Source organism: Oncorhynchus nerka, linkage group LG1 (assembly GCF_034236695.1).
Source record: "Oncorhynchus nerka isolate Pitt River linkage group LG1, Oner_Uvic_2.0, whole genome shotgun sequence".
NCBI lineage: Eukaryota > Metazoa > Chordata > Actinopteri > Salmoniformes > Salmonidae > Oncorhynchus > Oncorhynchus nerka.
In genome coordinates, this window is record NC_088396.1 from 1,610,418 (window position 1) to 1,627,581 (window position 17,164).

General features: G+C 40.2%; 1 protein-coding gene across 1 annotated transcript in view; it reads left to right on the forward strand.

Annotated features, from left to right (window-relative positions):
* cavin2a (caveolae associated protein 2a) overlaps positions 1 to 16,742 on the forward strand; it is a 30,232-nt gene extending 13,490 nt beyond the window's left edge. The window contains exon 2 of the mRNA XM_029663862.2: positions 8,985 to 16,742. Coding sequence (XP_029519722.1) covers positions 8,985 to 9,842 — 858 coding nt within the window. The 3' untranslated portion in view covers positions 9,843 to 16,742. The remainder of the gene's footprint in view (positions 1 to 8,984) is intronic.
* Positions 16,743 to 17,164: the final 422 nt, after the last annotated feature.

Sequence of the window (17,164 nt, forward strand, 5' to 3'; positions counted from 1 at the left end):
AGCAAGCAACATTTTCACGAAAATAAGAAAATAAAATAATTTACCTTTGAAGAACTTCAGATGCTTTCACTCAGGAGACCCCCAAGTTAGATAGCAAATGTTCCTTTTTTCCCAAAATATTATTTTTGTAGGCGAAATAGCTTCCGTTTCTTCATCACGCTTGGCTGAGAAATCGACCGGAAAATGCTGCAACTATAACGGCAAACTTTTTTCCAAATTTGCTCCATAATATCGACAGAAACACGGCAAACGTTGTTTAGGATCCATCCTCAAGGTGTTTTTAACATATATATTCGATAACATATCCGTCGAGGCAATTGGTTTCTCATAAGAAGCGATTGGAACAATGGCTACCTCAGTATTTTACGTGAGATTTTCTGCAGGAGACACCATGTGACCACATGCTATATATGGTCCCTTACAGCCATTTTCAATGGAAATGCCTAAAAAGACGTCACAATGCTGTAGACACCTTGGGGAATACGTGAGAAATGTAAGCTCATTCGTAGCTCATTCACAGCCATATAAGGAGTCATTGGCATGAGGCGGTTTCAAAAAATGCGGCACTTCCTGGTTGGATTTTTATCTGGGTTTCGCCTGTAACATCAGTTCTGTGGCACTCACAGACAATATCTTTGCAGTTTTGGAAACGTCAGTTTTCTTTCCAAAGCTGTCAATTATTTGCATAGTCGAGCATCTTTTCGTGACAAAATTTATTTTGTTTAAAACGGGAACGTTTTTCATCCCAAAATTTTAATAGCTCCCCCTTTTTAATTTTAACCCCTTATTCAATGATGATCTTGTCTCATCGCAGCAACTCCCCCACAAGCTTGGAAGAGGCGAAGGTCGGGTCATGCGTCCTCCGAAACCCTGCCAAACCACGCGCCTTGACACCCGCACGCTTAATTCGGAGGCCAGCTGCACCAATGTGTTGGAGGAAACACCATTTTACTGATGACCGAAGTCAGTCGGCAGGCACCAGGTGTGCCACGAGTTGTTGGAGCGCGATGAGCCAAGTAAAGCAACCCTCCCCTAACCCGGACAACGCAGGGCCAATTGTGCACCACCCTATGGGACTCCAGTCTGTAGTAACACCTCTAGCACTGCAATGCTTAGACCGCTGCGCCACTCGGAAAGCCCTAAAGAGTTTGTTTCTATCCCACCCCGGCTTCCAGACAGATCACCACAACACTGTCAGTTCCTACTGCTTGTTCAAGACATGCCCTTTGAGCATGAAGCACACATTTACAATGGCATTTACCTACACATTAGCCTTTTATGTTATCAAACTGGTTCCTTGACATTTTTCAAACAAAGTTGACCTTTTCACAATAACCAATCCGATTTGTTTTGCACAGAACAATTTCGATAATTAATGCTCCTGGAAAGCCTGAGAATCCTGTCAATGTTAATTGACCTAATCGATATTAAATACACATTAGTGGATATGAGAAGCATTGCCTCAAAGCAGAGTCTTCTAACATCAACAATCACATGGTTTGCCATGTCAATGGAGGCTTTGATATCATGAGTCTATCTATATGACGTACAGATTAGGGAATCTGGTGGAGCATTGCCTCAAACTGACTCTTCTAAATGAACAGTGCTGTTCTATTGTATACCGCGTGGATTGATTGACAATTTTTGAAACATACATAAGAGCATTTCAGCCAAACAGGCCTCCACATACAATTTAAAATATCATCAAGGATACCACAATAAAGCTTGAAAGCTTTGCTCGTGGCTGTGCAATCGACTGTGAATGGAGGCTTTGACAAGATTGGTCAATCCATAGGACGCACAAATGAGTGAAACTGTGAATCCGTGCAGCACTTCCTCTAAGCCGAGGCCTTTAAATGAAAAGCTTTCTTAGTCTTGATGATGAACTCAAGAGAACAGAACACTGATGACAGATTTACCTCCACCGTCACTGGAAGCTGCACATGCTTGGCATCCGCCTGATTCCACCTGAGCTGTGAATCATGCAGTGCGTGGCTTAGATAAGGTCCTGGGTATCTGGTATCTGCAGGTTAATAAAACAATCAGGAGTATCTATGGTATTTCATTTGGCTTCTCACGGTGGAGTAGAGTTTAAAATATTTTGTTAGGGCCGGTAATGTATGATTTGTTTATTTTGTTAATTGGTTTGCTATGATTGATTGATTTGCTATAATTGATTATTGGTTGCTTTGTTATGAGGTATGTCTGATATGATGCACTGTTCAGAATCACATTGCAAATAAGTGTTACATGATCATTTCATGTGTTATCTTCTGAGCACTAGACTACACCATTTGTACAATCGTTTCCACCACAAAAGTAAATAAAATCAAGAGTTGTTCACACACTTTAGTGAGGGAAAAAGGTATTTGATCCCCTGCTGATTTTGTACTTTTGCCCACTGACTAAGAAATGATCAGTCTATAATTTTAATGGTAGGTTTATTTGAACAGTGAGAGACAGAATAACAACAAAAAAATCCAGAAAAATGCATGTCAAAAATGTTAGAAATTTATTTGCATTTTAATGAGGGAAATAAGTATTTGACCCCTCTGCAAAACATGACTTAGCACTTGGTGGCAAAACCCTTGTTGGCAATCACAGAAGTCAGATGTTTCTTGTAGTTGGCCACCAGGTTTGCACACATCTCAGGAGGGATTTTGTCCCACTCCTTTTTGCAGATCTTCTCCAAGTCATTAAGATTTCGAGGCTGACGTTTGGCAACTCAAACCTTCAGCTTCCTCCATAGATTGTCTATGGGATTAAGGTCTGGTGACTGTCTAGGCCACTCCAGGACCTTAATGTGCTTCTTCTTGAGCCACTCCTTTGTTGCCTTGGCTGTGTGTTTTGGGTCATTGTCATGCTGGAATACCTATACATGACCCATTTTCAATGCCCTGGCTGAGGGAAGGAGGTTCTCACCCAAGATTTGACGGTACATGGCCCTGTCCATCGTCCCTTTGATGCGGTGAAGTTGTCCTGTCCCCTTAGCAGAAAAACACCCCCAAAGCATAATGTTTCCACCTCCATGTTTGACGGTGGGGATGGTGTTCTTGGGGTCATAGACAGCATTCCTCTTCCTCCAAACATGGCGAGTTGAGTTGATGCCAAAGAGCTCCATTTTGGTCACATCTGACCACAAGACTTTCACCCAGTTCTCCTCTGAATCATTCAGATGTTCATTGGCAAACTTCAGACGGGCATGTATATGTGCTTTCTTGAGCAGGGGGACCTTGCGGGCACTGCAGGATTTCAGTCCTTCACGGCGTAGTGTGTTTTCTAATTGTTTTCTTGGTGACTATGGTCCCAGCTGCCTTGATCATTGACAAGATCCTCCTTTGTAGTTCTGGGCTGATTCCTCACCGTTCTCATGATCATTGCAACTCCACGAGGTGAGATCTTGCATGGAGCCCCAGGCCGAGGGAGATTGACAGTTCTTTTGAGTTTCTTCCATTTGCGAATAATCGCACAAACTGTTATCACCTTCTCACCAAGCTGCTTGGCGATGGTCTTGTAGCCCATTCCAGCCTGGTTTAGGTCTACAATCTTGTCCCTGACATCCTTGGAGAGCTCTTTGGTCTTGGCCATGGTGGAGAGTTTGGAATCTGATTGATTACTTCTGTGGACCGGTGTCTTTCATACAGGTAACAAACTGAGATTAGGAGCACTCCCTTTAAGAGTGTGCTCCTAATCTCAGCTCGTTACCCGTATGAAAGACACCTGGGAGCCAGAAATCTTTCTGATTGAGAGGGGGTCAAATACTAATTTCCCTCATTAAAATGCAAATCAATTTATAACATTTTTGACATGCGTTTTTCTGGATTTTGTTGTTGTTGTTCTGTCTCTCACTGTTCAATTAAACCTACCATTAAAATTATAGACAGATCATTTCTTTGTCAGTGGGCAAACATGCAAAATCAGCAGGGGATCAAATACTTTTTCCCCTCACTGTATATAGAGATCCAGGTGCATATAATCTCAATGTTTGACAATTTTTTTAAACTCCAGCACACTGGCATTCCTGCATGCTCCACACTGTGTTTCATTGGATGTCAAAGCAATGTTTTGGTCAATAGACCTTAATTAGGCACCAAATGGACGTGAACAGACTGAAACAGGGAGTGAATACTTGGGCTCATTTAGTTTTTTCCAGTCACCCAGCGTTTTAAAGTATTTTAAGTTGCATGCCCTAATGTACGACCCAGGGTTTTTCCCCCACAAGTAACAATTAACATACTTGTGTTTTCTGTAAAGTATTACGCTTAAAATATACTTTATCCATGTGTCACAGTCACCAAGTCAAAAAAAAGAGAGGCCTTTAGTCTATTAAGAATAATTTGAATTTATGAAAAACATGCTGTTGGTTGACTGGTCTGACTTTTAAGGGTGACTATTGGTGTTCTTTCCGGAGAGGGCATGCAATTGGTGGTGAGTGAGTGATGGACAGGGTGGGACGGGCTCTTCCTGTCCTTCTGGTTGGACCAGTCCCTGACTTTGCACTAATGATAGCCTATTGACACATGATATGGTCCTAAAAGCAATGTGTGGCATCCTTCCTCTAGCTTCCAGCATTCTTCCATGCTGTGTAATAGATTCCGGAGGGCACAAAAACTCCTAGTTTCACACACATGCACAAGCACACACAAACACACTTACTTTCCACTCTGGGTGATTTACTGAATCCTGACTTGAGATGTATTACTCAAACACTTGAGCAAATCTCCTTTAGACATCAACGCATGATTTACATAGAAGTTCATGTTATGCCAGCATATCTTGAGCCCTGAATGCATTTTTAAGGAGATAGTTTGTATGAAAAATACATGTTTGTATCAACATGAAGACAAGTTTATTTTAATTTCACCTCCAGACATGTTTTTGATTGATCTGATTTTGATTGTTTTGTTGAGTGCAAGAATCCAAACTTTTTTCAGCAACAATAGAATACGATTTTAGTCTAACTGAATTAGGGGCTTACTCTGGTGTGTGAATGAGTGCTGTGTGTGGGAGTGCGGGTGGCGAGAAGCCCGTAAGAAAGGGTTTTAGTTTTTTCACAGTCAGTGGAGAGGCCCGCTCACGCACACACAGTTCTGTAGATTGTGAACTATAGGGTGTTGAGGCTGGTAACTGTTACTGTTGAATAACTACTGCTCTGAAATTACAAACCACCGTCATTTGGGGATTTATTAAACTCTTGAACCATGACATCCGTTTATGGCTGCCAAAGCATACAGCGGCAAATTATGTACTGTGAAGTTGCTATAATAGTGTTTACCATGATTTTGAATGACTACCTCATCTCTGTACCCCACACATACAATTATGTGTAAGGTCCCTCAGTCGAGCAGTGAATTTCAAACAGATTCAACCACAAAGACCAGGGAGGTTACCCAATGCATCGCAAAGAAGGACACCTACTGGTAGATGGGTAAAAAAAGCAGACATTGAATATCCATTTGAGCATGGTGAAGTTATTAATTACACTTTGGATGGTGTATCAACACACCAGTCATTACAAAAATACAGGTGTCCTTCAAAACTCAGTTGCCAGAGAGGAAGGAAACTGCTCAGAGATTTCACCAGGCCAAAGGTGACCTTAAAACTTTTTCAGAGTTTAATGGCTGTGATAGGAGAAAACTGATGATGGATCAACAACATTGTAGTTACTCCAATACTAACTAAATGACAGAGTGAAAGGAAGAAAGCCTGTACAAAATACAAATATTCCAAAACATGTATCCTGTTTGCAATAAGGCACTAAAGTAAAACTGCAACAAAATAAATGGCAAAGAATTTAACTTTATGTCCTGATTACAAAGTGTTATGTTTGGGGCGAATCCAGCACAACACATTACTGAGTACCGCTATTCAAATTTTCAAGCATGGTGGTGTCTGCATCATGTTATGGGTATGCTTGTCTAAGGATAGTTTGGGGGGATAAAAGGGAACTAACAGAGCTAAGCATAATCCTAGAGGAAAACCTGTTTTATTCTGCTTTTCAACAGACACTGTGAGACAAATGCACCTTTCAGCAAGACACTAACCTAAAACACTGACATTAATTGTTCCAGAGTGTCCTAGTTACAGTTTTGACTTAAATCTATGGCAAGACTTTAAAATGGCTGTCTAGCAATGATCAACAACCAACTTGAGAGCTTGAAGACGTTAAAAGAATCATGTGCAAATATTGTACAATCCAGGTGTGAATATCTCTTAGAAACTTACCCAGAAAGATTTTTTTTAACATGTATTGTGAACACTTACAGTACCAGTCAAAAGTTTGGACACACCTACTTATTCAAGTGTTTCTTAGTTTTTTATAATTTTCTACATTGTAGAATAATAGTGAAGACATCAAAACTATGAAATAACACGTACGGAAAATGAAGTAACCAAAAAGTGTTAAACAAATCAAAATACATTTTATATTTGAGATTCTTCAAAGTAGCCACCCTTTTCCTTGATGACAGCTTTGCACACTGTTGGCATTTGCTCAACCAGCTTCACCTGGAATACTTTTCCAACAGTCATAAAGGAGTTCCCACATATACTGAGCACTTGTTGGATGCTTTTCTTTCACTCCGCGGTCCAACTCATCCCAAACCATCTGATTGTGGAGGCCAGGTTATCTGATGCAGCACTCCATCACTCTCCTTCTTGGTCAAATAGCCCTTACACAGCCTGGAGGTGTGTTGGGTCATGGTCCTGTTGAAAAACAAATGATAGTCACACTAAGTGCAAACCAGATGGGATGGTGTATCACTGCAGAATGCTGTGGTAGCCATGCTGGTAAAGTGTGCCTTGAATGCTAAATACATCACAGTGTCACCAGCAAAGCAACCCCACACCATCACACCTCCTCCTCATTCACGGTGGGAACTACACATGCAGAGATCATCTGTTCACCTAGTCTGTGTCTCATTGGAACCAAAAATCTCAAATTTGGACATCAGACGAAAGGACAGATTTTCACCGGTCTAATGTCCATTGCTCGTGTTTCTTGGCCCAAGTTCTTAATTTTCCATATTGACTGACCATGTATTCAAGTAATGATGGACTGTCATTTCTCTTTGCTTTTTTGAACTGTTCTTGCCATAATATGGACTTGTTCTTTTACCAAATAGGGTTATCTTCTGTTTGCCACCCTTACCTTGTCACCACACAACTGATTGACTCAAATCCATTTAGAAGGAAATCAATTCCACATATTAAACTTTTAACAAGGCACAACTGTTGAAAACCTCTACAGCATCGGTGGGTCCCCCGCGGGACAGTTGAGCTAACGTAAGCTAATGTGATTAGCATGAGGTTGTAAGTAAAAACAACATTTCCCAAGACATGGACATATCTGTTTTTGGCAGAAAGCTTCAATTCTTGTTAATCTAACTGCACTGTCCAATTTACAGTAGTATTACAGTGAAGGAATACCATGCTATTGTTTGATGAGAGTGCACAGTTATGATCTTGAAAATGAATTAATAAACCAATTAGGCACATTTAGGGGTGCCTTGATACAAGCATTTTTACAGAAATGCAATGGTTCATTGTATCAGTCTAAAACTTTGCACATACACTGCTGCCATCTAGTGGCCAAAATTGAAATTATGCCTCGGCTAGAATAATACATTATGGCCTTTCTCTTGCATTTCAAAGATGGAACAAAAAATACAAAATAAATCTCATGTTATTTTCTTTGTATTATCTTTCAGATCTAATGTGTTATACTTTCCTACATTAATTTAACATTTCCACATTTAAAAAAAAATGGGCAGACTACCTCATGAAGCTGGTTGAGAGAATGCCAAGAGTGTGCAAAGTTGTCATCAAGGCAAAGGGTGGCTACTTTGAAGAATCTGAATTATAAAATACATTTTGATTTTAACACTTTTTTGGTTACTACATGATTCCATATGTGTTATTTGGATGTCTTCACTATTGTTCCACAATGTAGAAAGGTCCAAATAAAGAAGAACCCTTTTGACTGCTACTTTATGTAAATAAGGTATTTCTGAAATTAATTTGCAATAACTTTGCAAAGAGTTCTAAAACATATTTTCACTTTTTCATTATGGGGTATTGTGTGTAGACCGGGACAAATCAATTTTGAATTCAGGCTGTATCAACAAAATACAGAATAAGTCAGGGGTATGAATAGTTTCTGAAGGTACTGTCCTGTAGCAGTGCACATGCAAGGTTTGATTTAATTTAAGATCCAACTAGACTAAGTTGCATCTGCTTTTGATATACAGTATCTATGTACAGGTAACTGCCAAAATAAAGGAAAGGCCTTGAGTAAATGAGGGATACAAAGTATATGGAAAGCAGTTGCTTCCACACAGGTGTGGTCCCTGAGTTAATTAACCAATTATCATGCTTAGGGTCATACATATACAGTACACACACATATATATATATCTATATATATATATAAAATGCCCAGTTTTACCCATTATTTTGGCTACCATGGTTAGAAGAGAAGATATCTCAGTGACTTTGAAAGAGGGGTCTCAAAGGAGCGTAAGGGGTTTAATGTGTTTGAGTGTGTACGTTTCTCAGTAAGAAGATCTCAACGCAATGAATACGTTTGAGCGATTCAAGAGTGACGCCTGAGTGTGTTTTCCACCACCATCAACAAAACACCAAATGATGGAATTTCTCGTGGAAGACGGGTGTCGAATAACTCCAATAGATTTCCAGATACTTGCAGAATCTATGCCAAGGCGCATTGAAGCTGTTCCGGTGGCTCGTGGTGGCCCAATGTCCTATTAAGACACAATGTTCGGTTTCCTTTATTTAGGCAGTTATCGGTATGTTTAATGCTGATGCTTATATCTGATAACCATATACAATTATAGTGTGCATGGCTTTGTGTTCATCCGCTTGATTAATAAATTAATGACCTGAGGCTTGTTTCAAGTGATCATCCCATAACTTCACATGACCACCTTCCTAATCCTAACACTGTCCTCCCCTCTGTTCTCCAGGAAGACAACGAGATCCCCTCCAGCATGTTCATCAAGGACTCCACCAAGACCCGCCAGGCCAGCCAGCTTGAGGACGACGCCCCTGCCCCGTCTGTCACCGGCATAGATGCCAACCGCTCTCAGGAGGAGGGTCTCCATAACATCAGCCTGTACTCCTCCGACAATGACACCGGGGGTCTCCACGAGGACGACGAAGCCCTGGAGGGAGAGGCAGAGCTGGGCCTAGAAGCGGCCCTGCCCTCCTTCGAGAGATCCAGAGCCGACCGGCTGAAGCGCTCCAGCCTGAAGAAGGTGGACAGCCTGAAGAAGGCCTTCTCGCGCCAAAGCATTGAGAAGAAGATGACCAGGATCAGCACCAAGATCGTGCCACCCGCGAGCCGTGAGAAGATCAAGAAAAGCTTTACACCAAATCACCCTAAGAGTCTCGCCGTCAAGAGCTCTTCTTTCAAGGTGTCGCCCATGACGTTCAATGTGAAGAAGTTGCGAGGCGAAGGGGAGGCCTCGACACAGCCCAGAGGCTCGCCTAGCGGGCAAGCCCACGTGGAGATCCCTCCCTTGGGTAGCATGGATGGGGATCTGCCCCTGGCTGAGGTGTATTCCCAGGAAGGGCTGGGTGTGGAGGGGGGAGAGGAGCTAGCTAGTCCTTCTACCCCTGGGAGCGTGCAGGCCGATTTGACCATCAATGGAGAAGCGGGGAGCCTTGAGTGTGATCTGACCATCGATCGTCAACCGGGGCTTGCTCTCCCGGAGCATGATGACGATATGGGGGAGGAGGAAGAGGTTTATGATGAGGTAGAGGAGCAGGAAAGCCTGGTGGAGGTAAAGGACCCCATACCTGCTGTAGAGCAAGCTTCATAATCTCATCCCTCTCATCTTTTGCTCCTCCACATTCCCTGGGTATTTTATGTTAACATGCCAAAACTGTAGTCATCCCTCCATCCTTCCAGCCTACCAATTTCAAAAAAATCTCAAGCCCCAGTGCTAACGAGCCCCTAACCATTCCTGGCCCTCCAATGCCTCCAGCCCTGCATGTACAATTGATCCAAGAGATCCATGGACATATCCCAGATCACCAAGCTTCCATTTCAGAGATCCTGATTTATCAAGAGTGATCAATATATCCTGCATCAGTTGCTCCTGCCTGGTCTGTATAGCTACCTACCCTTCTTTGGGGCTACCTTAGGAAAAGAACCAGCAAGCCAAGCGACTATAACTCACCTTCCCAACTGGAACCTAGGCTTCTGAACAGCACATCTCCAGGATGCTGAGCCAACTCACTCTCTCTGTTTATCTGTCTTTGCATGGGCCTCTCAGTCTGACGGATAGTCTCTTTGTTCTCCTGCCTCGCTTGAATGCCGGTAAATCCTTGGCAAAGAGGGTAGAGCCCACAGCTTGGGAAGGGTAGCCCATTGCCAGGTTGTCTGGGCATTGGTATGGGGCGGTAGCTATGTTTCTAAAGCAAGGTCGGTGTAAGGCTGAGGTTTGTGACATATGCACTTGACCCAGGTCTGGATGTAACCATATAACCCGAGTGCAGGGTAAAAATGGAGCCATAGCATTAAGGCAATTTCATGCCATCCCTACTTTAGTTCATTTATTTGCCATAATATATATACTCATCAGACATCTCATGACAAAAACAGCTTGAAAGTGGTAAGTTAAGGGAGGGTAAGTTGATATCTCTGTATTAGGGTAAGTCTACTGGGAGCACTATTGAGACAGAGGATGACTTGGGACCTTAAGGCTCTACAAACTGGGACTTTCCTAAACACCCTATATCAGGGCAATCATAATCTTACGTTTATGTATATATTTGATTATAGGGAGTTAAATATCAGTAGGCATAATGACTTATATAAAATCATATTTGAGTACTGTCACCTGACTTTCATAAATATACTGTAAAAATTGTAATGTTGGAGTTGATTACGTGTGCATTCGGTGCACCTAAAGTTAGCATAGCACTCACATAAACAATGTTGACACATTCCTATATGGTTGAAACACACATGCACACAAACACTAGATTAACTAGCACACATTTACAGAGGCACCCACAAAGACAATCACACACACACTCATACACGCACGGAATTCTTCAAACTTACACTGGCTGTTGTGGGTAATTGCCATGCTGGAGTGAGGAATTCCTGTTTTTGAAGCCCTGTTGAAAAAAACAGCATAGACCAGCATAGGCTGGTGACCAGCCTTCATTGTTTGGACACTTGTCACCAGCATTCCAGCATATGGTGGCCACCCGCAAAACCCGCATCAAGTTACGTTATGCTGGATTTGCAAAGTGATGTCTAATTCCTAATGGAATCCAGCCTGAACGGGGATATCCAACAATTTGAATGTTTATTCACCCACGATTTGCATTCAGAATGATTGCCAGGGTTTTGCCCTCAAAACATCAAATCAAGCTTTATTTATACAGCACATTTCAGACATGGAACGCAACGCAATGTGCTTTATGGGGGGGGGAACAAATCAAAAATGATAATATAGGTGAAATATTTACTACACAACAAACATAAGATAAAAAACTAAAGAATGGTACAAAATAAACCAATGGCTGTGCTGTGTAGGCAGTTCAGCCGTGGCACAATCAATTGGAAATTGACAGCTAATGGTGCTGAAAGTAGGCAAATTTGAGTAGGCATAATTAATTTGACTTTACTAACAACAAGAGGACTTTGTGTTGGAGCCTATTTATTCATATTTAAGAAATAAGAGGTAGGCCTACCTGTTTGGCAGATTAAATTAGGCAATAGGCTGCTATATAGATATATTTCTCAGTCAATTACATGTCAGTGAAGGGGGTATGAGGGTATGCCATAGCCCTACTTTTTATGAAAGAAAATGGCAAAAAGCCAAGCTTACCTCTTGTTAGTTTAATATTTTAAAACTGATCCGATTATATAACGTGATATATTAGAGCACTTTGGTCCTTGATGCTTTACAATATGCATTGTTTTGTGTCTTTGACATTCAGAGGCTGAGACACAACCTTCTATAGCCAAGGACCCCAAAAATATACTTTGCTTGGGAAGTAATTCTAATTCTCTCTATCAATTGATTAGGCGATTCACTTTCTGTACAATAAATGTTTAAACCCAGGCAACTTTTAGGGAAACCGTTGTGACCATCTCTCGTTGAGTTAAGCCACAGAAAAGGGCTATTTTTTTCTCAGACCTGCAAATACGATGATAGATTCATGCAATGCTTCTACTATAAAGGAGATCTTTCCCCCCCTACTCTCTTCCACGGTGGTCTGTGAACCCACAACCTTCTGGCCAGCAGCCCTGTGGGTTATCAAAATTCCTGCATTGCTATGTAATGCTTACAGGAAGAATAACACTTTCTAAAACTGTTTCTAGAAGGCTCTGGTCTGTCCAAGATGTGAGGATAAATGGTATAGACATGTTCTCCGCTATCCACTTTGTTTTTAAATTATTATTAGTGGTATAAGGGAGATTCACTTTTTTTCAAGCATTCAGGGAGGGTTTAATTGAAATGTAACTGATGAACTGTCCATATTCATTTCAGAAAGATCCCATTTTCTCAATGTAACCCTTACTACAAAATAATGTTCACCGCCTAAACTGGAACAGTTTCAGTAACGGGTGAAATAAGTTCAACTAAGATATTGGGTTAGTATGCATGTTATGTATCTTTGTGTTGCATAAGATAAATTAATTGATTAATTAAAACAATCAATGTACATGCAAAAACACAGATATTGAAACAAACTATTCTAGAAAATCAAACTGCAATATAGCATGCTGGGAAATAAGATAATGATGCCCGTAGTTGAGCAGACCAGCTTGTCCAGCTAGACCAGCATACACTCCAAAGAAGAAAAAAAAGGTTTTGCCAGGGCTTAGGGTAATTTTATTTTTCATATTAAGAATTCCCTCTCCACAGTGTTTTCCTTTTATGCCATGAAATGCTACACTGTAGCATAGTTCCTTTAATTGCATGGTACACTATAGGCTACTGATTGCAGTGAAAGGAAGGTAAACAACAAGTTACTGAATTTCTACAGCTGAATGAAGGTGTTATTGCTGTAAAAGGATAGTATGCTGCTGAATGCTGGTTACCTAAGACTATACCTCACTTGGGATTTGAACTCAAACTCTTTGTTGCTAATGACCTGAACTTCCTGCTACATCACCATGACCATGTGCATGACAGCATGACAGTGCTTGGCCACAGATTTAAATGGCAAGAACACAATTCTGTACACAGCTGCCCAGAATCAAGTCCATAATTGTATAATTATCTGACAACACCAATGTGAAAATATCAGTCCTCAGGGACACTTGATGTAATGTGTGCATAAATGCTTTGGGGATTTGAACTTAGAGGCCTTTAGGCAGAAGTGCATTAATGTTTCAACAGTGCCACCAGGTACATCATTGGTACCAAGAACATGTACATTCAGAAAGTATTCACATCCCTTGACCTTTTCCCCATTTTGTACAGCCTGAATTTGAAATGGATTACATTGTGATTTCTTTTGTGACTGGCCTAACACAATGCACCATAATGTCACCATAACGTTTTTTTTTACAAATTCATTACAAATTAAAAGCTGAAATGTTTTAAGTCAATAAGTAAATCAACCCCTTTGTTATGGCAAGCCAAAATAAGTTCGGGAGTAAAGATTTGCTTAACAAGTCACATAATAAGATCCATGGACTCACTCTGTGTGCATTGTGTTTAACGTGATTTTTGAATGACTACCTCATCTCTGAAACATACCAGTGGTCTGGGGCGGCAGGTAGCCTAGTGGTTAGAGAGTTGGATTTGTAACCGAAAGGTTGCAAGATCAAATCCCCAAGCTGATAAGATAAAAATCTGTCATTCTTTTCCTGAACAAGGCAGTTAACCCACTGTTCCTAGGCCGTCATTGAAAATTAGAATTTGTTCTTAACTGACTTGACAAGTAAAATATATTTGGGGGCATGGTCTAATATGTGTGTTTGTGGCAACTATCAGTGGAAGTGTTGTACCAGTTTAAGTGGTTGATGGTTGTGGTCAAACATGGTCAGTTTTGCAGTTGTTGTAAGAGCATGTGACATTAAATAAGAGCTGTACTGTTAAAAGGTTACTTTGTAATTTACAGTAAATTAATGGAAGTTAGTTATATGGATATTACTGAATTTTGTGCCGCTGAATTGACTAACAGCTGTCAGTTATTGTAAAATTCACAGCAACTGCTAGGAACATACTGACAGTTAGGTTGCCAGTTAATCTATTGTAAAACGCACAGTAACATATTTGCAACGAGCTGCCAGTAGCTCACTAACTTCAAGGAACTTTTCTGATTACAAGAACGCTTATGACATTAGGTGATAACTATTATGTAGTCTTTTGCATGAGCACACTTGGGACCCAGCCTCACCTGGCATCAACATCTAGGTTGGCAGCAAACTGACCTTCCTGCCACACAATCAGGTCAATGTGAATTCTACAATTACTACTTGCAGCAAGCTGACAGTAAGTTGACATTTAAACATGAACTTCCCAGTGACCAACTTCCATTAACTTACAGGAAAATGCACAGTAACCTTTAATAGTTCAGCTCTTATTTTGTCACAAGCTCTTACAAAAAACATGTACCACTGGCCATAAACAAATCAGTTGCTCTAACTTAATAATAAAACCCCTTAAACTGGTACAACACTTCCACTAACAGTTGGCACAAATGTAACATATTTTAGACCATGCCCCCAAATATACTAATGTGCCCACCCCAGCAATTTTTTTAATTTACCTTTATTTTACTAGGCAAGTCAGTTAAGAACAAATTCTTATTTTCAATGACGGCCTAGGAACAGTGGGTTAACTGCCTGTTCAGGGGCAGAACGACAGATTTGTACCTTGTCAGCTCGGGGATTTGAACTTGCAACCTTTCGGTTACTAGTCCAACGCTCTAACCACTAGGCTACCCTGCCGCCCCATCTATATTTCAGATGCCATGAAAGGTAAACAATAATTTAACAATAACACCATTAAACTGTAAAAAAAATATATATATATATATACTGTATTTTTACTGCAACTCAGTAGCCGGTAACTTACTATCAAATAACAGGACATTTTTAACAGTGTATGCCATAAGCACATCTGAAGTATCCTATAAGTATAACTGTAAAACATGTCATTGCTTCTACCTTCTAACCAGAGGGTTATTCATAAGAGGATTCTAAACGTAACTCAAAATGGTTCCCCTACCTACAGGAACTAATCAAACCCTTTCACATTGCACCCAAAATGGTTCCCCCATGGGGATAAATTACAATACCTATTGGTTCTAATCTTTTAACACTGTCACACCTAGGGCTGTTATGGTGACCATATTACTGCCACACTGTCACTCATGAGTCATGACCAGATTAAAACTCCATGTCACCGAGTCACGGTAATCTCTTATGGTAGTACCCAACTTGCTAATGACCATCAGGTCACTAATGGCCTGTTACTATTGTCCCGCTAACCACTCTGGCATCAATTCAAATCCAATCGAAAATCACATCAAACACTGATCATCAAAACAGTATCATGCATTTAGAACTCACATCACTGTGATTAATCAGTCTGAAGAAAGAAGTTCAACAGGTTTAAACTTAATGGAAAACATGGTCATTGTGGATGTTGTTTCAAAGCCTAAAAACGAAATTGACAGCACTTTCTAAGGTGATGATTAATTCAAAACATCCATATGCATATTAGAGTTTATGCAAAGAATTGGCCTAAATATGAGCTCAAGCCCGAAAAAAAACCCTGAGTTAAAATAATGATTGTGCCATTATAGAATACATAGCCTACCGCACATTAAGCATGGCAGAAATACATAAATATGTACATAATTGGTCTAGCCGATAGCCCAAAATTAAACATATTCTAGTAATTGCTTTTGGAGTGTGGACTGTATGCATACTGGATGGACTTGTTACCTCATGCTACGCTCCAAACTTTCTATACATGAGTTGGGGAGAGAACATAGGTGATACTGTTGGTTCATTGATAGTGTAGGGTGACTTACAGAGTTACAGTGCATTCAGAAAATATTCACACCCCTTGATTTTTTTGAAAAAAAAAATGTTTGTCTGAATTTAAAATAGTCAAATGAGATTTGTTTTGGTACTGGCCTACAGACAATACTCCATACTGTCAAGGTGGAATTGTGTTTTGACATTTTTACAAATTAATAAAAAATGTAAAGCTGAAATGTCTTGAGTCAATAAGCATTCAACCCCTTTGTTATGGCAATCCTAAATACCTTCAGGAGTAAAAATTTGCTTCAGTAACATAAGTTTCATGGACTGACTGTGTGTAATACTAGTGTTTAAGATGCTTTTTGAATGACTACCTCATCTCTATACCCCACACATACAGATAATTGTAAGGTCCCTCAGTCCAGCAGTGAATTTCAAACAGATTCAGCCACAAAGACTGAGGTTTTCCTTACCAAGAAGACAGTGAATATTTGAGTGGTTTTGACTTAAATCTGATTGGAAATATATGGGAAGACCTGAAAATGGTTGCCTAGCAATGATCAACAACCAATTTGACATAGCTTGAAGAATTTTGAAAATAATAATTGGCCAAATGTTGCACATGTGTGCAAAGCTCTTAGAGGCATACCCAGAAAGACTCATAACTTTAATCGCTGATTCTAACATGCATTGCCTCAGGGTTGAAGACTTGTTTAATCAAGATACTGTATATATATATATATATATATATATATATATATACACAAATGTGTTTTTTTATATTTCTAATGTTGACATTAGAATATTTTGTGCAGATCGTTGGCAATTTATTTGTACAATTAAGTCCTTCTGAATCCCACTTTGTAACAAAATGTGTAGAAAGTCAAGGGGTGTGAATACTTTCTGCATGCACAGTAGCCAATAATTTGGGACATTTTGAAACAAATTTTCTTCATGTCATAATGTTTTTTCAGAGCTGTCTAAAATACAATAGATTTATTGTGATGGTGCATTTTAAAATAATTTATTAGACTTTAAATGTAGATGTTCCAAAGGCGAGCATCAGCAACTTGTATGAGTGGAGGGCTGGAGATGCTAAACATGTTTGTTACTTAACCGTCAATTACTGTGAGACCGGCAGTCTTTCGCATGACAATAACCGCCTGACAAAAT